General features: G+C 41.0%; 1 protein-coding gene and 1 long non-coding RNA gene across 3 annotated transcripts in view; one reads left to right on the top strand and one right to left on the bottom strand.

Annotated features, from left to right (window-relative positions):
- SSBP3 (single stranded DNA binding protein 3) overlaps window positions 1-19,139 on the bottom strand; it is a 179,372-nt gene extending 160,233 nt beyond the window's left edge. For both annotated transcript variants that reach the window (XM_063297987.1, XM_063297986.1), the window contains exons 1-4: window positions 18,700-19,139; window positions 17,786-17,858; window positions 17,490-17,551; window positions 15,103-15,187 (exon numbers count right to left, since the gene is read on the bottom strand). In XM_063297987.1, coding sequence (XP_063154057.1) covers window positions 15,103-15,187; window positions 17,490-17,551; window positions 17,786-17,858; window positions 18,700-18,755 — 276 coding nt within the window. In that variant the 5' untranslated portion in view covers window positions 18,756-19,139. The remainder of the gene's footprint in view (window positions 1-15,102; window positions 15,188-17,489; window positions 17,552-17,785; window positions 17,859-18,699) is intronic.
- On the top strand, window positions 19,139-19,951 carry LOC134493442 (uncharacterized). The gene is made up of 2 exons (XR_010067578.1): window positions 19,139-19,325; window positions 19,885-19,951. It is a non-coding gene; the product is annotated as an uncharacterized LOC134493442 (long non-coding RNA).
- The last annotated feature ends 2,440 nt before the right edge of the window (window positions 19,952-22,391 follow it).

Consider the following 22,391-nt stretch of genomic DNA (forward strand, 5'->3'; position numbering starts at 1 on the left):
GCAAACCACTTACGTATTATTTCCAAGGAAACTCTATGTCCATGTCCATGAGGTCACCCGTAATCAAACATGACTCAAGTCTACTTGATGAGAAACATCTTTACTGGTAAAGTTACACCCAATTTTGTTTTTAGCTGATCTTTCTCACAACCTAGATAAACAAATGTAGTTATTACCATTATATCCAGTTTGACACAGAAATATTAAAGCACATATATACTACTTCATTCTCAATAGCAGTAGGCAATGTGACTTCCTTTGTTCTGCTACTTTCACAACCCCATGCTGGCTCAGGCGGATGAGATTTGGAACCCAAAACACCTGGGGAAGGAGGGGGCATCAGACCACCAAAGGGGCATACTGGCATTCTACTACCTCTCCCTCATTCCTTCACTAATAGCATTCCACCCTAAGAAGATAAGCAACTACTTGCTGCAGCTTTTAACAAAGAAGTGAAGTTGGGTAAGTTACCTCAAGGTACTGTATGTTTAATGTCTGCATTTAACTTTGTAGAAATACTAAGGTTCTGTCTGACAGAAAATTACTTTGATAAAGAATCTTCATGAACGATTCGAATACAGACCAACACAGTTGCCTGATTCATCCATAACATGTTAGGATTTACCTTTTGTGTTCCTAATGATACTTAGTGGTTCTAAAGTCTTTAAAGAAAAGCTTTGTTCAGTTGCAGTTCCCTTATCTAGTGTTCTTAGTAGTTCTTTATTAGCAAGCACCCAAGAGTGCAAAACCAAGTTTTGCATATTTTATGACTACCTGAAGACTGCAGAAGCTGGTCAACCTTGGTAAAGTAGGGCCTTGGTGAATACTTGAATGATACCAACCATCAGGGAATATCAGGTTTATAAACTGTACTAGGAAGCCAAGAAACATCTCACAAGAAGACTACATCAAATCATTTCCACGCTGTTGCCAAGAAAATGACGTAGTTATGTCCATGCAGGCACCAAAAGTCTGATTAGAAAGCAACTTTTCTTACCTTATCTTCCTCCAAAACCTTCTGCTGAAACTTTTATTACACTAAGCAACCATTGTAGGTCAGCGATCGCCACCTGAATCTTGCTCTACACGAATAATTACATTACTCTATCTTTTTAAAGCTGCTGCTATTGAAACATAAGCAAATATATCTGCAACCTGCTTTGAGATTAAGTTTTCAAGGACCAAGTAAATGGAGTACTTCAGAAAATCAAAAGAATTGTATTGAAACGAGACACCGAAAATGTGTTACAAGAAAGTAGGATAAAATCCAAGCTTCCAAGGCAAGGAAGGAAATGATCAGCAGAACAGGAAAGTCATACTCATATTCAAACACGATGCACCAGTTCAAGCAAAAGCTTAATTGTCAGCTTTCGGAAAGGGGAAAGAACAATTCTTCCTTACTTCTCCCCGCTCCTGCATGAAGAAAGCACTCCCCTCTCCATGCTGCAGGGCTTTACGATAGGAGCACGTAGCACAGAGAAGTCTTTAGCTGTTGTATGTGAATTGCTTGAGTTTCTTTGTTCCTCTGAAAGGACCACAGAAAGGAAATGAAGGAAGGTTTACAAGTTTTATATTTACCCAGAGCTACAAATCTGTCAGCAGCTTAAAGACACACACACACCCCTTCACAAACTTTTTTTCTTGCAGGGGTGGAGCTGGGGTCAACACAGAAGGACAAAATGCACTCAGAGGCCAACCCACAATTCACACAGCCAAAGCAACAGGTCCCACTGTCCTGAAGCAAAATGGTTTGTGTATGTGTGTGAGAGGGAAGATACTGGGGGGAAGAGAGTCATACACATGTGGAGTCCTTGGTGCTCTCTGAGCTTGGTTGTTTTCTTGCATACGTTTCATTGCCCCACTACACAACATCTTCAGTGCGAGAAGGGAGTGGGGGTTTGCTCTCTGTTTATATACAGTAGCCTCAACCCTGTTTATATACAGTTCAACCCTGAAACTACAGATATTCTCTTTGATTAGTCTTTCACATGTTGTACAAAGGTATGTACTTCCCTTGCTGAAACATAATGCTTTAAAGTCAGCCAAACAGTGCTCTCAGAGATGCATCTTTTTCAAACCCTATTGAAAAGAAGTGGCGGAGTAAAGGGGGAGAAGAGGAAGACTGGAAGGGAGATGACTCACTTCTATGTCACCAGCATCGCCACATCCGTTAGCTAAGGCTGTTCAGTCATTTTTAACAGGGCGAACAAGAGATGAAGAACCGTACAATTTGCCCCTAACAAGCAAGCCATAACAACAGCGGCGAGAGCACATACGAACTTCTGAGTCAGTATTCTAGCAAGCAGAAACGTAACTTACACTACCCACAACAGAAAGAGTCTACCATATTCATACGCAAGCTCTGCCTCCCACATGTATTTCCTCTCTCGCCAAACAAGTACGTACATCCAGCAGCTGACTTATCAAATCATACATTTCAGCATACAAACAGTTGTTCTTGGCCTTGCTCAAAAAAGAAGAAAAGGGGGAAAAAATTCAAGTGAGGCTTATCTTCCATTGCACTTGAAGCAAATTATCAACAAAAATTTAATTAATTAATTAGGCAGAATTTTAAACCTCTTCTTCCTGACACCCCCCAACTCCAAGGCACTTACTACAACCCATGGGTCTTCCCAACTGAAACAGTTCCTAGATTTAGAGACAAAACTTTGGAGCTTCTGTGGAATGAACTACATTTTGCTCCGTTTCTTCAAATCGACACCGCATGTTGTGAGGTGGGGGTAGGGGGGGTAACGTCTGTTTCCATTTGAAACTGTCAAAATTAGCATGCAGTAATTAAAAATCACACCCTTTCTCTTAATAACCTAACCAGCATGATACAATCAGGTTGTGCCAACTCTTTAATCTAATTGACTAATTACAGATTTTAATTTAGTCAGTTACTGAACAACTGTTGACAATTTGTTTTCATTAGGGACAGACCAGGATAAATATTTAGGCTCCCCAATCACAGAGACTATAGCGTAAGCGCTTTGCCATGACCTCTGGTTTACTGCTTTGAGGGTTTTGTCAATATCAAGTAAAAAAAGGAGCAACTGCTTTCCAACAGCCATCCATTCTTGTAGCTCCTATGCAGTTCAAATAACTCTTACCTTAAGAACATGAGTTCATTTGGATGACAAATAGGGACCTGCTTCAAAGAGACAATCAAAGCTTTTAACGGAGCCCAGTCTTATCCCAAGAACACAGATGAATGAGGGTGTTTTAATAATGCATTCTTTACTTTTCCAAGTAAAGTCATTGCCACTGGTCTATCAGCCAGGGATTATTATGAATGAAAAGTGATTCAACCAAAGTTCATTTTTAAGGACAGGATTTAACATGTCTGATTGTCTACCCTGGAATAACTGGATTGCAAAATTCCTCCCTCTCGTAAAAGAGAAAATTCTGTAGCTTCCTTCTCAAACAACGCGGCTTGTGAAGGGACATATCTTCCTTTTAAAACAAACACACATGAACACACAACTGCATTGTTGTTTCAGACTCTGAACATTTAACAAGGCAATATTACAAGTCTCAGGCACATTTCTCCTGCAGTCTTTTTAAAAAATATTGAGGAAACCTTAAAAGATGTTCTCACAGCATCCTCTTTCTAGTGAAAAGGCGAGGTGCTTTTCCTCAATAAAATTAAAGTACACTTTAACAAATGCATATGTCCTTTGTAACACCTTCAGGGTTACACCTATAGGATTAACTATACCACCAGCTATTTCCTTTTGAGTAAATTTAAACAAAACATGACAATGTATTTCTTTAAGGATAAATATTAAGTTGTCTTCAAGTCTAACACAGTTTGCACATTGTGTTAAATGATGGTTTACAGTAAGCCCAAACTGTACAACACCCAATGCTAAACACATCCCTAAGTCTCTTGATCTCTCTAGAGCAGTGTTTCTCAACCTCAGCTACTTCAAGCTGGCTGGGGAATTCTGGGAGTTGAAGTCCACACAGCTTAAAGTTGCCAAGGTTGAGAAACACTGCTCTGGACCAATCTTCCCAAACCAGGCACTCTCCCAAAGAACTGGAACTAAATCTCAGAACTGACTGATGGGAATTGTGAAAGTTTCAGTCCCCAAACACTTAGGAGGTACCCTTTATTATTGTGAGGGACAGCAGCTTTTTAAGGCCTAAGCCTACCACAACCCTTTAGTGGCTGCTCCCATGTTTTGCATTTGCAAACTACCAGCCCTCCTCTTGTGCTGGTGTACTAGCTTTCAAATTAATTTCCTGAAGAAACACAGTCACCTAGCTAAAACACAAGGGAGGACAGGGATTCAGATTCTCCTGCAACTTTCTCCTGCTGTCCTAACTTAGAGTGAAGAACCACGCTGAGACGGTAGCTTGAGTCTCTAGTGACTTATTGTCCTACTCTACTAGACAGAAAATCCTGAAAGGCCGTGGGAAACCTTCACAGATAAATCCAAGAATCAAGGCAGGTCTGCTCTGGGTTTCTTCGAAGGAAAGTTCAAAGCCTCTAAACTACACATGTGTTTTTCCCCCTGGATAGGGGCCCTACACATGCTCACCATCAGTACCCATGACACCTGCTCTCCATACCCCTTTGAGTGGAATATACCTGAAGAATGGCAGAGAAACATCAATGGCTGGGAACACATATCACATTTAAACCAAAATCAAACTAAAGCATTGTTTAGCACAGTGAGAGCTCAGCCCATGACTGTAAGTACACTTTGCACAACATAGGTACAAAGAGGGAGAGGGAAACATACAGACACTGGAAATGCTGGAGCTAAACAAAGCTTGCATGGTAATACAACAATCTGCATTGTTGTGGGTTTCATAGCTTTCATTAACTATGCCAGATACATCTGCCCTGAATACTTTATAAACTTTAAACCACCCCCCACTTTTCTACCCTTCTCCAGTAATATCCTTTACTACCCACTTGCTCTTGACATTAGAAAACACATTTTGAAAATTCAATACAAGATCATAATTATTTATATGCCACTCTTCCCCAGGACTATTCCCAAAGAGTTAAAAGCATAATCAAAGAATATCCATCTATACAGCAATGAAAAAAATCGTAATAACTACAACGTCAGTAAACAGGCACATAATAAATAACTATCCCTTCACATAATACCAAATGAAACAATACAAAGAAACTGACTTGATACAAGAGCTCTGACTTGAATAAAACTTTACACAGATACTAAAATATGCTATGTTCAAGGTCGACCATATCTGAAAGGCAACATAGGCTTCTCCAAGTCATCTGACAAACACAGATTCACGTCTTCACTCATTACATGCTTCTTCTCAGCCCTCACTAGACCTTCTCTTTTTTTTCCCCCCCTTTCCCCATCACTAACTTGGGGAGGTAAGTATATCAAGTCACTAAAGCCACCAACTCTGATTGTGTACTCAGCTGCTTACTACCTGTTTGAATGATATTAGCACATTAAGCCAAAACGTGGTCTTTCTTCAAGTACTGATTAACTAAGGTTGTAACCCTGATAAGCTCTGTGAACAGAGACTTACTTTTGAGTAAACAGGCATAAGAATTCACTAATTCTCTCCACAAATTATGTTGCTTCTGCTGGAAAAAGAACTTGCCTTTAATTTTGCATTTCTCCCTGCAGTAATGTGAACAGAAACAGCTCCAGCAAACTGGTTTATTCTTAATCTTTCCCAAACTGGAAAGTATCATCTGAGCAAGTCTAGTATTTACTAACTAGCACTCTTATGAGTCAAACAAAAGTGCTTTATGTGTGTCTAATAAGGCTGCTATCTTTCTTCTGGCATTTTCCACCTTTCTCCCATCACCAGTACTTCTAACAACTAGAGCATCAGAGACATTCCATGAGTAAGGGGCATGTATGCTTGTGTGATTTGTGTGTCTACCAGCCATCTAATAAGCAGAAGCAGGTAAATCTATCCCTACAAATATGCCCAATTGTAGCTTCAAAAGGACTCATGCAGAACAAAGGAAAAATTAAAATCAGCAACCAAGTTCTTAAATACTTCCTTTCACTTGTTTTTAACCATGATCTGTTAATTTAAATCAGATGTTTTTCATTAGGAATAATAAAGAACAGCTCTCCATTCACTTGCTTATTTATTTCACGCTCACTTCTAAGTTTTCTTTACAGTAATTTCTTCATTTATTTGTCAGCAATGTCAAGTGGGTGTGAGAGTTACCCCACAGATTACTTTTTTTTTTTGACATGGAGCTTGTTCTCCACAGACAATATGCAATGTGGGAGTGGTACTCAGAAGACCAGGTGGAACAATTATCCAGCAACTGCCAAGGATATTAAGGCAAATATTACACAAGATGCTTTAAAAGTCATGGCCCCAAGATCATAGATTCAGTCCACAAAATTTTATCGTCAAGTTTCCTTAGTAATATGTTTCAAGAGTCACTCTGCTAACCTTCAGGGGAGTCCTAAGGAATTCATTACATTGAACAAAACTGGACACTAGTCTAAATGAAAAAAATACTAAGAATGCACATTACAAAAGTTAAAAAAGGGTCACAGTCTCTTTTCTCTGAACTTTCTTATCCCTTATATTTAAGTCAGAGGAGAAACCAAGACCAGAAAGTGAAATTTGAAACTGTAAAGTGAAGCCCCAAGCTCCTTCCTATGAACTGTCTTGTGTATCTTAATGGAGTCAAAAGAATGATCAACTCAATAGTCATGTATCTTGAACATCAAGAAGTTGGGAAAAGAAAGGATCCTCTGATTTTAGGCTAAGTAAGGCCAGTCTGAGCATGATGACAGTCCACAGGATAGGGAGAAACTCAGGGAAAGTTTCTGTAGTTCCTACAAAGGTTCTTATCAAGCCATAAATAAGGCACAGCCATATTAGACCAACAGAAATAGTGGCATGACCAGAGTTCAGAGAAACCTTTATTGGCATTAAAAAAGAGATACGAAACACATTGACATATCATGAGATTAACCAAAGAGAAAGCCATACTCATTGAGGGATTTGTTTACATTTACTTTTAAGTACTTCATCCAGGAATCTAGCAACAATTCTAGTAGTTTCAGGTACAACATCTCAGTAAATATTGGCAGGATAATACAGAGTTTGGCGGGTATTTACCCTGTAAAGGTTTTAAAAGTAATTCATAGTGAAGGGATTCAAATAAGTGGCAGTCAAAAATTATGTGATGAATTGTATCAAGACTGCAGCAGGAACAAAGCCTCTCATGGGTGGGGATACGTTTATACCTTCCAAAAAGAACCTTGGAAGGAAAAGAGTTTACTCTAGCCAGAAAGAAGGCCCTACGCTGAGATGGAACCTCAAGATCATACAAATAATGTGCCATCTTACCCAGAAGATTTTCTATATCTAACATAGCAGGCGAACAAACATGGGGTTGAGCAGGTCTAAATTTATGATATTCTAAATCCAAAAATCTCTGTTTAATAGTTCTAAATGCCTAAGTTTCATCCAATAAATATAACTCATCAATCACAATCCCAATTTGCCTAAGCTTGGACATACTATGTCAAGACCAAAGAGAAATACATTTCTTTTTTAAGATATGTTAACAAACTTCTAGGAGCAGCTCTAAATAAGATTCTAAGCCAATATTTAATTGTTATTAACCAAGCTTTAGTTTCTATCGAGCTTTGACCAGTTTCTAAGCAAATTATAAAACAAGAGACACACTTGGGAACCTCCAAAAGCTGCCACAAAAGGGTTGCCTGAATACCCTCTACTTTGAGATTTAAAGCTCCCAGCCAAATGGGGATACCATATATTATTTGAGAAAGAGGTTTGGCTTTAAATATTCTAATCGCAGCAGGTACAAATTGATTTCCTCTTGTAAAGTAAAACTGTTTAATCTGAGCAGCCGAACAATTGGCCAAGTGAATTGTCTTATTGCGATGAGTAACCCAAGAGAGATTATAACTAAATGTAATGCCAAGATATTTAAAGCTTTTAAGTTGTTCAATTTCTGTATTACCCATAAACCATCTCTGCGAGCAGCATCTTTTAGCAAAAGATGGTGCTCGCAGAGATGGTTTATGTTTTCCAAGCAGAAAGGCTATTTTAGTTGAAAACTTCAGAATTGTTTAGAAGAACTAAGTTACAGTTTGCACCTTCTACTCCCACACAGCATCTGTACCAGGATTAAAACCGAACATCCATTTAAATACTTTTCCACATTTTTCAAGGGTACCATTTTTTTTACTTGTAAAGCAGCTAGCACAGGCCTCAACCAGATGAACAAATATATAATTCTGAGTTGAAAAAAAGGAACATACAAACTATTTAGCAGTGCAAAAATAGGAATGGCAAATCATCCAAGATCATGCTTTAGCAAAGCAGTACCTGCTGCTGATAGGGGAGTGCAAAACCTATTGTTCCAGGGGTGGGAGGTTTTGCACATACCTAGTTGCTGGTATCTGCTCTTAGTAAATGGAATTAACACAGCACTTGTTAATTGTCAAGACTACCATACTATTTTCAACTGAAACTGACTTCCAGAGTCATGATAGCTATGAGAATCTGAAATGCATGTGTGTTTCATGTCATGGGGGGAAGAACCCTTCTGAGGAATGTGATTCTTGTCACGTTCTCCTGGCAATTAAAGTTAAGTCGTGTAGAAAAAAAATATTTATGTCACACCTACTGCTTTTGCATAACTGAGGCCAGGAATTATTTATATTATAATTAAGTTTTCTGACATAAAACACAGGGAGGAAGGATTTTTAAAAAGGCAATGATATCTAAATTATTTTAAATGCTATTTTTGCAGAGCCCAGTAGGCAGACTCCATTCTCCACAATCTCCCCCAACCTTTGTTAACAGGCGGCTGCTTTGACTCATTCTACAGTCGTGTCTAAATTTTCATTTTTTTAAAAAATAAACGTCTAAAATATAGATTTTAGAAATTTACAATATGTATCTAAAAGACACATATTGCCAAAAAGACAGCCGCTTCTGGAGATCTCTACCTGCTATCGAGTGAAAATGTCATGTGTTGACATCAGTCTTGAATTTTTGTATGTCTCTCAAAAGTTCCACTCAGAGGAAGCTGTGCAAACAGAATAATGCCACAAAAAGTACGTAGCGACAGTCAACTAGATTTAAGTTCATTTTCTGTAGCTGGAGGCCAAAATCGACTAAATTGGTTCTAGTGATCAAGTTTTCTGCAATTCCCCATTCTGTGTATTAGCTATTTGACGGAAATTCACTGCGGTATTTAAACTGGCAGTCATCACAGCTAACTCAAATTGTATTGGCTTTCAGAGTGTTGAAACGGTGAACTGCAATCATCAATCGGCCAATTCCAAGGTAACGTGGTGGTTGAAATTCCCTGTCATGCTGTACAATCCCTTTGTAGCTCACTAGCTCAGAAGATGCACAATAAAACCTGCAACAACAGTGTCTGGCAATTCTACCACAATGTAATGCGAGTGTGCTATGGAGGGGCTTTGCCTAGAAGCAAGATAAAGGCAACTGTGCCAACAGTAGTAACCCTCCAGAGAGAGTATAACATTTTCTTTTGGAAACACACAGAAACACTGAAATTGAAAGCACATTTTGGATCCCGCGTCTCCCACTCACCCACCCACCATCCTTTGACAACGTTGCAAATCACAAATCATTGAAATACCACATTAAAAACACGAGAGGGTTTTTCTCATCTCTACTCTACTGAAAAATACTGAGATAAATGGAAGTAAATATTAAAAAGGGGTGTATTGCAGACATCAAATGAGCTTACATTTTAGTAACGAACCAAAGTGTGATTTCTAAACATCTTAAGCAACCAAAAAAATAGAATATTTTTGTGTAGTTAACCATGAAATCAGGATTTTTCTGGGTCTGATTCTAAGACAGTGGAAGCATCCTGACTGAACAGGAGGGCATGGACTTCTTTGCACCACTGTACTCCATCTTTGCAACATCCAGATTTCAACCTGCAGAAAAACTTGTTCCCGGATTCTCCTGCCTGTAGCAAGCAGATACAATGAAGTGCAAAGAAATAAAAAAGTATTTATTACTTTCCACTCACAGGGAAAGAGTGAAAGAGTTTTTCTCCAAAGCACAGTGACTGCCCAATCACAAGCAATCTCTTCTAAGTCAGTATAGATCAACGATCTGAGGGAACTCTTATGAACAAGACACACTCATGCAAAAACCAACCTCAAGAGTGAATGCTTTTTGTTGGAGAGTTAAAAAAAAATTAAAATGTTCTTTGGGGAAATTGCTTGTTGCTCCTGCTGCTTCTATTATCATATAGTTATACTGGGAAATGAAATGGAAGTTACACAGCATGCAAGTCCTGTTACAGAAGCCTCTAATGAAGCATGATTTCCCATTCTTTGAAGGATGTATTCCCCAGGCCTACTGATCTGGAGAGATTTGCTTCTTAAGCATTGAAGTAGCCACACCTCAACTATAAACAATGGGAAAGAAGCATGCAAAGAAGCGATGCCAGATTTTCAATGCATTTCAATATACCCAGCATGCCTATCTTTCATACAGAAAGCATTAAGCATTCTCTTGGTTTTAAGCACGTTCTTCTTGCCTTCAGCTCTCTTACACCAGGTGATTCCCTTGGTAAAGAGTCTCTTCTCTGGTAGAGAACTCTTTATCAAGGGAGTAGAGAACTCTGCAAACACCTGAAAGGCAAACCTTTACACTGGGAACCATGCTTCTCTACAAAAGTAACCAAATAGCAATCAGCCATTCATGACTTTTGCCCATCATTCCCGTAATCCGTAATAGCCATTTAGTTTGACCTCATCCACATGCACAGCAAACCCCTCCCACCTGGGAAAAGGTTTTTTTAGACCATAAACAGCAACAGCTGTTAACACATTTCACAGCAAATGTCCTTTCACTCTTCCACCTTCTGCCATTCCAAACCATGCAACCAACTATTCTTTCCTATGGTTTGCAACCAACTATTCTCTCCTATGGTTTGCAACCAACTATTCTCTCCTTTCTGAGTGGGTCACCACGCATTCCATCATTGACAGTTCACAAAGCCTATGCACAGCACTTATTCTACCCACCATATGGTTGTAGGGGCCAAGAGCATATGGAGAAAAAGATCCTAGCTTTATATGAGGCCAATATGCAACTACCTTATAATCCAAGGTTCTGATTAGCCAGGCATAGACAAGAACCATCCCCATTTGAAACCTGATCTAACTTCCCCAGGAGAAGAATAGCCTGGGATTATAAATCTCTTCTTGCTCCTCCCATTCACCAGAAATTGCCTTTTCATCTTTCTGTCCTCCAAAACCAAAGGAACACTATCTCTGTAAGAGCAGAACCATCCTAAAAATAATTCACAATGGATGGAAACAAAACTCCCTCAAATGTATTGGCCTATCTGTACTTTATGTAGACACAGCAGCTATAAAACACATGGCAAGGTTCTTAACATGCTCCTATATCCTAACTTGCTTGAGAAGTGTGTGTGTAAATACACACATGCACACATATATAAACTTATATGCAACTAGACTCCTGATGGTATATAATGGCAAGCACGCTACATATTGCCTGTCAGAAAGTATTAATTTTAGAGAGAGGTAAAAGCATCTTTACTGCTTGAAATATCAATAACTAAAGCCAAAACAGTTATGAAAATACATATTAACCATCTATTTTGTGACTAAGAGGGCTTTAAAAACAAATAGTACAGCGAAAGGATGAGAACAGGAAACAGAAAATCTTATAATAAAACTAAAAAGGTAAAGTACTTAGAAGTGTTATGAAACTATTACACTGAGAATTTTAAAAACCTCAATAAGGATTGTATCTATTTGCTGTAAGCTTAAAGCAACATGTATTAAAGAAGTTTATGTGAATTATCTAATACTCTTGCCTATTATTAGAATTATTACCAAGCTAAAAAAGATTAATTTCTCTAAATACAGTAAATCCTCAGACACTATTATAAGTCTGCTGCTAATGTAGCATTACTCTATCTTGCATGCCAGCACTACAACTCTACACCTTATGCCAGCCTTTCCCAACATTACATCCACCAGACAGGCTGAGATAGTAATCATCAAATCCCTAGCCACCATGGCCAAGAGCTGTGAAGTCTGGGACCCAGAGAACGCAAGGGTAGGAAAAACTGCCTTCTGCTTTGCATCCTATTGGATTTACTACCACAACCACAATTAAGTATTATATTAAGCAATTCCTTCTTTCCCGCCCACTATTTTTTGTAACATCTTGACTGCTGAAGAGCTCTAAAGAACTCAAAAGCTTGCATACATTTGAGCGGTCTTTTGAGTGGTCATAATAAAGACAGCAACCACCTATGGATTTCTATGTGTTTTTTTTTTAAATTATCGAAGTCTACAATTGCTTTTTTAAATATTAAGCCATGTTGCATAAGAAATAGCTTTTAACTCCAAAGTACCGACAATCAGCAGATGACCTTGAAAAAAAACCAGCAACCAAACTTGGCTGATTTGCTATTAAGATCCTGGTCCTTACGTGTACCATGAAGAGCTGAAGGAAGAAATACTTTTTCCAAGCATAATAAAAAATAAACTCTGATGCTTGCAGGCTGTTCACACAAACAGAAGTTAGGAAATAAAAATGAGGCGGCCATCACTCAAGGGAAGAGGCTTGCCCTAATTCACTAATAATTCTAAAAGCAACAGTAACTCTTTTCCCAATCAGTATTAGCTGATTGGGCCAGTATTTATTCCAGAAGAGAAAATCAAATATTATTCCCCATGATCTCTTCAGATTGGAGTCTTCTTCCTACTGCTGACACTGGAATTGTTCTTTTGCCCAACAGGGTCACCAAATATCCCAGGGCTGGACATGTAAGGAGAAATCATGGCAATAAGATGATCTAAGGTATCAAAGACAGACTGAGGAGATCTAAGGGGTTTCCTTGGCATCTATGATAATAGCCCCTCTGTTCCAGCGTTGTTTTCCCCAGGACTGCAGAACTGTAGGGAACTGTCTTCTGTTACTGGTCAGAAAGCTACTAGCCTCTACTGTTCAAAGAATATCACTAATAGACAATTATGCTTGGGATACATGCTATATATACTGTAGGTTTACAACTTCACCACTTTGTTCTGGCATTCTCAAACTGATTTCCCTCTTCCCACTACTTCTCATCCCTGGAGTAATGTATTGTCTTTTTCGTAGATCAGCCTGGGGTCTGTGCCTTCTCTTTTGACTGAGGTGAGACTCTTCAGGAGACAGTATTTCTCTAAACAGCGAGATAAATGTATCTAAATACATGTTTTAATCACTTTCTTCCTTCTCAGGAAATTGCTTTCAGGGAATTCTGTAGGGGAGAGACACAGGTTGCAAACTAAAGCACATTTTTCAAAGATTCCATATTTGAGGGCCAAGTTGAGCGTCAGTGTCCCTTTATTTTAAAATAGGACCTAGCCTGTTAATTAGTACATGTCATTGCAGTGCGCATACTTCTTTAAACAGAAACTACTGTTTCTGCCTTAAAAAGTCAGAAAAATAACTTCTAAGACTATTCTCTGTTGAATACAACAGTCCCTTTTGGAACTTTGTCAGACAGAAAATATAAAATCAGATCCAAGGCTAAACATCCATAATTTTTCTAAGAGATAGCATCATATTCTCAAGATAGGTGCATCAGGAAGGGTTAAATTAAAGCTATCAAGAGTCAATTGAAGAGGGAATTCTTTTTTCCAAAGGGTATTTTTCAACATACCAGAACTCATTACATCCACGATCACAGGGATTTCTGCAAGTTACTTTGAATAACCTGCAAGGATTCTCCAACTTCAACCATGGAAGTTGTACAAATTATGCATTTCTTTCCAAAAAGCCCTTCCTTGGAGAGTTGGAGGGCAAAAGAACCAGATGATTAAGGTAATTCTATGGATGTCACTAGAGATTAGGAAGCAGTTTCTACAAGAGTCTTAACTTAAAACTCAGGCACAAAAGTGACTGAAACTAGTGAGTCCTCCTTCCAAGTATGAACCACATTGAAATGAGGCTGTTGTCAACTATGTTGCCAAACTCAGTCCTTTCCACCACTCCCCAATTTATTGCACTGCGTAATATTCAACTTATTTAACTTGCTGATGAATCTGCTTTAACAAATTTACTTTACTTTCCCTTTGAAACTTAGTCCTTTACCACTTCTACATGTTCCTGGGGATGCTGTCCTCTGCCATCACAGGTAAGCCAGAGACCAATACATCAGATAAGATGACAAGCCAAAAGTTTATCTGGGACAGTTCATTTGGGACAATGTCCCATCCAACAACATAGTCACATAGGATATTTCGAATGTTCTCCTCCTTGGGCTATGAGGACATGTTGCTCTAGACAGGTTCACTTTCTGGATCTCCAGTCACCCCACATACACCAATTATTTAATTCCAGGTAAGAAACCATTTATGCCTTCATATAAGGATAGGGGAGAAAACCAAGACATGCCTCTTAGGTCAACCTCTGAATGCATCACCTATGCCTCTTGAAAATAATTTTCCTTTTGCAGCTAGTTTGTAGTCATCCCCATGCCTATTAAAAATTAAAGAAATAATGAAGTCTGCATTGCAGTCTTAAGGGAAAGGAAAAAATCTTCATATTGCTATCTGGAACAGAAGCTATTGGCTCTCCTGAGGCTGCAATTCTATGCATACTTAGCAAGGGGTGGCCCCACTTAACACAATAGGATTCACTTATGGATAAAAAATGCACAGGATTGCACTGCACAGCAGCATTCTGATAAATTCTTAAATACTCACAGGCCTCGAAGAGTTTTTAAAGATTTCCTTCTAAAGAAAGAGCATACCACATTCAAATGCAGGCCTCTATTTATGTCAAAAGTTTGCACATTAGATTTCCTCATGATAAATAGCATCTCTTTCCCTCTCCTTACCCTCCATGCTCCTAGGAAGACGCATGACTCTGTAAACAGATCAATATGCTTCACCTTAAAGTATTCAAGAGAAGCCACTGAACTGGATTCACATAGCTGTGACTTTATAAAACAGTACTCAAACATAATCAGGATGGCAGTGGTAACACCCTTTTTTCTAGCTGCATTTGTTCTGGAACAACAGTAGCAATCAAAGTTTATTAACCAAGGGTAACTTTTTTACTCACGTAATCATGAAAGGCTTTTGCTTCACTTGAGTGTTCACAAGTATCTCGCCTTTCAGGAGCGGCACAGTAAAGGTCCCAAAATACACTATAAAAGGAAAGGAAGAGAGGAACCAGTTATTAATACTTATACAATATACATCCCTAGTCATACGGTGGTTTTATCCAAATGAGTCTAATGGTTCAGGAACAATGGTACTCCTCAATCTTGTTCAATCTTTACTCAAGGAGCAGTGAACATACCACTTTTGTTCCACTTGAGACTTTCACCAACAATACCCAGCTAGAGAGAGACAAGATATCTATTTAGACACCCAAGGTTTCAATGTACAGTAAAGTCGAGTCTCCACTTTAAAAGCTTATCTGTTTCAATATTTCCTTTTGCAAGATTTCCTTCTCCCTCCCAATATTAGAAGGTTAAGTTTCCTTCTAAAGAAAGAACATACCACATTCAAATGCAGGCGTCTATTTATGTCAAAAGTTTGCACATTAGATTTCCAGAGTTGGACCATACTGCTATTTTGCCACTGCAGTCAAACAGAAATTTGTGTATGGATCTATTGCATGTTCCATGGTGCTTTTAATTACCCTCTTGCTAGAAATGGAGTATGTCCAATTCAAGTTGTCATATTACTTTATTAAACCTGAACACGTCCCACTCCACATCTGCAGCTATTTCCTAAACCGGACTGCAATCCATTACAGCTGCTTCAGTTTGACATTAAAGGCCATACTATCAATACAACATTGATTTCCTCTTCTGTCTTGAAATCAGCACATATAAGCATTGCCATTACAGAACCCCCCCAATAATAAAATTCAGAATGCATCCTCTCTATTTTTTTCTCCATTCAATCGTGTCCTATTCTATATAAACAATGCTAATTTACAGAAACGTCATACTATCTAACATGAGTGTAACTAGCACAAAGCAACTCTGATTTAAATACTCAGTAGTCCATTAAGCTCACACGGATACTTACTATTTCTCAGCCTAACGTATCTCAAAATGATCAAAGGGGGCAGGGGGAGGAAAGGAAAACCAGGTATGCCATCTGGAGGTCCTTAAAAGAAGGTGGGATATAGAACTAATGCATAACTTTGGCCTTCCAGCAAATAAGTCAGAAAATGCCCCAAGTGCTCCTGTGTTGTTATTGTCTTTCAAGTACCACAGATTCCAGGTGCTAATACTTTATTTTCTACTCAGCTCTCCCCAGTAGTGAGTGCATGAAACAATGCTATGCAAGAAGGCCAAACATGTAACAAACTGGGAAACAGTCCCAAGAGCATCAACGTGTGGCAACTGACAGCCTGTCTTTCCCCCCAAATGTTTCTGAAGCTACACACTAGGAGAACCTCATGAAACTTTCCTATTCGGTGGCTGCAAAAGAGCAGGCCACATTTTATCTTTGTGGACCGTGCAAATTCAGAAAACTGGACAAATTCCATAAACCATGGTTAGGTTAACTATGCAAGAAAGTAGTCTGTGGATTGAGATTAATGCGGCCCTGTGATACCATATGACTATCACTCAAGCATCATCAGAAAATTGGGCTGAGCAACATGTGTCCCTCAACTGTTTACTATGTCTGAGATGTGATCTTCAGGTGCCAACCATGTAACCACATATATATTCTGGTAGCAGCATTAGCACATGGTAACTGCAATAGATGAAAGGAATTGGAATTCTTCCTGGAATCACTAGGACTTGCATTCAAGAAAGAAGATCTAGACCAGGGTGTTAGAAATGCTTCTATCCCTCAGCATCATGCTACAAGTTGTATAACTGTTTCAGTCCCACTGAACTTGTCCACTACGCTACCTCATGCACATACGCTCACAAAGGAGAATCTCACTAACCAATAATTTAGGAACAAGTTTAAGATAAACTGGCAACACATCTCAAACTTTTAAACTGGTGACCACATTCATTTTCTTTCCTCAACTAAACATTCTGAAAAGGCATCCTCTACAAAATACCAGTCCCCAATGGAAAGGCAAGTAGAAGAACAATACATTTTACATCCATAAATGCTCCACATATCTCCTTCTTGTTAAAACAAAACCACCAAATAGCCTTCTGACAGTAACAAATCTTTATTTCTTTAAAAAAAATGTGTATAACATGATTTCTAGTCTGGAAGATACAAGGTTGGAGAAATTCCAAAAGAACCACAATATTGTTCCTAAGATTCTCTTCAATACTTTTTCAAGTAACTTCTCTTCTAGGCTGAAGAGACAAGCTTATACCATAGTTATGTGTATTTATTAACACAGAAATGTAAGATCAAACCAAATCATTTCGTTGGGATAGTCTTCCCTCCCTAACACTTCCAATTAGTTAAATAAAGAACTTTTTACTAGGAAGAAGGAAAAGAAGCAACACTCACCACCACCATGAATGTAAAAACCCAGGAGGCTCTCCTAGTGTGATGTTTTTTTCCCATCGGATCTGTGAACAGCAAAGGATACAAAGAGGTTTGGGTCACCAACCTGAAGAAAAAGATGTTGTTTTCTTCCTCTCTGCTGCTACCCCCCCCTTCCCAAAAGAGCCTCTGAGGCCAACTAGCAATAAATGGCAAAAGGTGATAAAAAATTCAAAATGGAGGCCACTGTGCCTGCTTTCTGAAAACAAAGGCTATGGGGGGGGGAGGGAAAGGGGTCAAAAGTAAACAAAGTCACTCACCTCTGATAAAAAGGTCTGTGCTGATTTCTGTGCTCCTACGTGCAGCAAGTATTCATAGACATACAAAGCTAACCTGTAAAAAGACAGCATTAGGAAAGAAGTGGCTGAGAAGAAAGAAGGGAAAGTCGTCGGGAAGGGGGGGGAATAAGCAAGAGCACTTCACTGGATTGTTCCACGTTCACACCAAGCACCCTTTTCTTAAGAGGGAGGGAATGAACCCTGCTTACAACCGCGGCAGCGAAGGAACAGGACTTCCTGACCTGCCTCAAGCGCACCCCATCCCACCTCAAAGAGAAGTTGAGAGCCGCTCACTGCAGGGCACAAAATACAACTTCTCTGGGCGCATCCCCCAAAGGCAGCCCAGCATCATCCCGAAAGCTTCCTGCACCCCGCTAAAGTCGATGGCCGAGTGGAGGGCGGCCTTTCTTCACCGGCTCCTGGAAGAATTTGGGGATGCGAGGTTGATCCCAGAGGAGTTCCACCCCCACCGCGCCGCTGCCCACCCCGCGCCTAAATCCTCTTTTGCCAAACTTGGAAACTCTAGAAGCGAGGTAGAAAGCGAGGCGGGCCAAGGAGAAGACAGCCAAACGCGCCTTGTCTGGACAAAGCCTTTCACCCTTCCACTTGCACAGACGGACAGCCACGCCAGACAAAAGGACGATGCAAGCTTGCATGCGTTCCTCCATCATGTTTTTACACCCGCCGCCCTTAGCCTGGAGACCCGTTCCCTGAATCACGAAAGCCGTAGATCCCCCACTGAGGAGACTCTTCACCTCCCCCCCCATCTCAGCCTCCATGCTCTTCCCTTCCAGATGCCCCAACTCCACACAAGACAATAAAGGCACGAGAAGATCGCCCGCCTGAAGAAACCGAGTCCGGTTCCCCGAGGTCCCCTCCGCTGCCTCGACGCTTACTTTTCCCGAGCCTGCCCATCCGAGGGCACCGCCGAGCCTTTGCCTTTAGCGAACATGGTCCGCAGTAAGAAAGAGGCGAAACTAAAGCTGCTGCCGCTGCCTGAAATTCTCCGATGCTTTCCCGTCTCCCAAACCTCGCGCCTTTCCTCCGCTGGAGCTGGCCCGGGTTCCGCTGTCGCTGCACCGCTCGCCCTGGTTGCAGCTGTCAAAGCCCCGGCCGCGACCCCATCGCCCTGCCCCTGTCCTCGGCTCCTGCTTCTCTCCCAGCTGCTCCTACCGCTGCCGCCACCGCGGCCGCCCCCGGCTCAACCGAACGTGGCTACACTAGGGATAGAACGCGGCGGGCGTCAACGTTCCACAATGGATACATTCCCCGGCCAATCGGCAGTCTGCGGGGGGAAGGGCTGCTCCGCCCTCGAACAGAAAGTTTAAGGTGGCACCAAGGGAGATGCTGCCAGCCGGCACTAGGCAGAGAGCGGCATCCTTGGGCTGCTTCCTAAAGGACCTTCCCGGCGGGGAGGGGGCCCTCGCCGCTGGTCCGCTCCTCCTCCTCCTGCTGCTGCTGCTGCCTAGGGGCTGAGCTGGGACTTCGCTGCCTTTCTTACCCGGCTCCCTCCTCAACCCAGGTACCCTCCCCTAATCCCTGCCTGATCGCCAGACGCTCTCTTTTTGCATCCCTCCCGAGTCACCTTTCCCCTGTCCGCTTCCAGCCTCTCAATGCGTCTTCTGAACTCGCCTGCCGTTCTCACCGGCCACCGCACATTCCCCCCCAGCCCCCATTTTCCCTAATCGCAGCTGCCTCTCGCTCTTCTCTCTCTGCGCATCTTCCCCTTCGCCCGGGCTCCGCTCCCTCCCTCCCTCCCTCCCTCCCTCCCTCCCTCTCGCCCACTTTCTCTCCCCCATTGCCTTCCACATGGCCCTGCTCAGCGCGGGCCGAGCAAAGCTGCCATGCTCGAGCCGCCTCCACCACCGCCGTGTGTTCCTCAGCGGAACCACCAGGCGCTGCCAAGAGCGTGGAAGTGGGCGCATCCCCCCCACCGTACTCGCAAATCCCACTCCGTTCCGTGGGGCTCATCTCCCAGGAAACGTGTGCATTTAGAGGCGCAGCCGAAATGTTTCTAGACAACGTCGGATGTCTTGGAAAGGGGCCTCGTGGTCGCCTTATCGCCATTTATTTTTTTGCAGCCGGCTCGGAAGAGAATCCTGCGGAACTCAATGGGACTTAATTCTAAATAAAAATTAACGGGAATGTGCTGTTCAAGCGTTTAATGCTCCATTTCTCTCCCCCCCCCCTCGCTCGTTTGGTCTTCCCAAGCTATTTTTGCTTCTTCTACGAAGGGGGGGGTGGAGCGCAATCTCACCTTCCTGCTCTTCCTGAAATCACTAAGCGAAAATGTTACCTTGTTAACCATATACTTACTCAAAATGCCTCAAAACGGAATGCCCCACCTACCCCCCCTTTTTTTGGTTGCTTTACTGTTTTTGACGGGGAGGAAGATCAATAAAGGATGGGCCCTTGGCATTTGTTCAAATAATAATACATTTTGGAGATTTTTAAATATGCAACTTACAAATCATACAACCTCAGAGATGAATGTAGGCTATGCCTACACCCAGGAAAGGCGCCTCGGTTCCCTGTCACAATAACTCACCATTCCCCCTCCCTCTTTATGAAGTACAGGCGCCGATGTGCGGTTCATTTTTTTTTTCCTGAAGCCTAAAGTTAGATCCTTTTAAGAACTGGCAGAATTGCCTCTCTAGCCTCTCTCTGCCCCCTCTGCACCGTCGGTATCACTTTAAATGTGATATAACCCGTTTGCTACTGTCCCTTTAAAAAAGACAAGCTGAAAAAGCTGTGTAAGAGCTGATTGGTTGTCTGTTTGGATACATCCTTAGGGGGGACTAGAAACTGTTCGCCTAGGTTGATTTTTTTTTTTAACTGTGCTGTTCCAATAAACAAGTAACGCCCCTCCCCCTTACATGCCTATCACCAAACAATTAAAGGCTAGGTCAGTGTCCTGGGGAAAAAAACAGTGGAAGAAGGAAAACTCAGCCCCAGAGTTCATAAAAACTACAGGCGCACACACGCCCATTAAAGTTCAGCGATATTGTTCACAGGGGCGTATTTTTTTTAAAAAAATATCCTAAATGCAACAAAAATCCTTTCAGGGATCTGTAAATGTATCTACAGAATGCGGTTTTATCTAGGGTTGGATTTTTTTTTTTAGAGTAAAGCCCCTTCTTTTCCCCCAGCCTCTCCGTCGCCCCCGCCGCCCCATCGGTCTCTTAAGAAAATGATACAGCCCGAAGCTTTGTAGTCGCCTTGATTTAATCTATGCCATGCATCGTTGCTGAGGCTTCTAGCAAAACGTAAAAGGAAGCCCAAAAGAGCTGCAGAGCAGTCAGTCTGTTGTAGAAAGTAGCAAGTTTGAAATAAGATTTTTTTTCCCAGTAGGTGGCATGGAATACATAGAAGGGGAAAGGCATTCTTCTTAGAGCTTTTAAAATTGTTTCCAGCCATTTAAAAAAAGAAGGGTGGTGTGAGCCAACAATAATCAAATTAGTTTAGCCTGTTGTTACTTTAAAAGTCAGGAAGAGTAGCCATCATATTCATATCGCTCAAGTCAAATCCCTTTACTTTCCTTTTGAGGAGGAAATTATGATTAACCTACAGATCTGTTTACATTATTGAATTAGTAAAAAGTGGATGGATAAAACACAGATGCAAACTAAGGTTTATTCGCTCTGTGGGCATTATCTCACAGAGTTGTGGAATGACTGTGATTGGTTGGTCCACATAAAAAGCACAATTAAAATTGTCCCTCGAAAAACCATTCAAAATGTAGTAGGAGTATTGTCATTTTCTGAAATCATATCACAACTGAAGAGAGTTGAGTGGTAAAAAAAGAAATAATGATGCACTTCTCAGAGCAAAATACTTTGTGGTACCCAGAATGCAACACATTTTATTGTAATACAAACTTTTGGCTGCTGTAGTTTACCTTGCCATAGAAGAAGAGAGGGAAATGGTTGGCCGCACATACAGTATTCTTTAGATCAGCCATTACTTCTTTTGTAACAACTCCCACTTACATACTAATCCAGAGGGATAGTTCGGCCTAGTCAACACATGGAATAGTACAAGGATACTAGACTGGCTAAGTGATGGTTTACTTAACATGCAGTGTGGGTTAAGCCATAATTATGGCCAACATCTAAACTACAAACCATGGTTTACAGTCTTCATACAACACATTAAACCAATCAGGCTTAGGATTCTGTACTAAATCAGTGGGGAAACATGGAAAGGCATATCCTCTAAAAAAATACAACATCTCGTCCAGAAGCCTTTTCATTTTTTTTGTCTAGATTTTTTATCCCAGCTTTATTATTTTTATAAATAAATCAAGGCAGTGAACATACCTAGTACTCTTCCTTCCTCCTCTTTTCCCCACAACAACAACCCTGTGAGGGGAGTTGGGCTGAGAGAGAATGACTGGCCCAAGGTCACCCAGCCGGCTTGCATGCCTAAGGCAGGACTAGAACTCTCAGTCTCCTGGTTTCTAGCCTGGTGCCCTAACCACTAGACCAAACTGGTCATTTATTGTTCCCATTTTCTGCAGCATAAACAATCAAGATAATTGATCCTGTTATTCACATTCTGCTGTTTTCTTACACATTGTTTTTCATTG

Source organism: Candoia aspera, chromosome 3, assembly GCF_035149785.1.
Source record: "Candoia aspera isolate rCanAsp1 chromosome 3, rCanAsp1.hap2, whole genome shotgun sequence".
NCBI lineage: Eukaryota > Metazoa > Chordata > Lepidosauria > Squamata > Boidae > Candoia > Candoia aspera.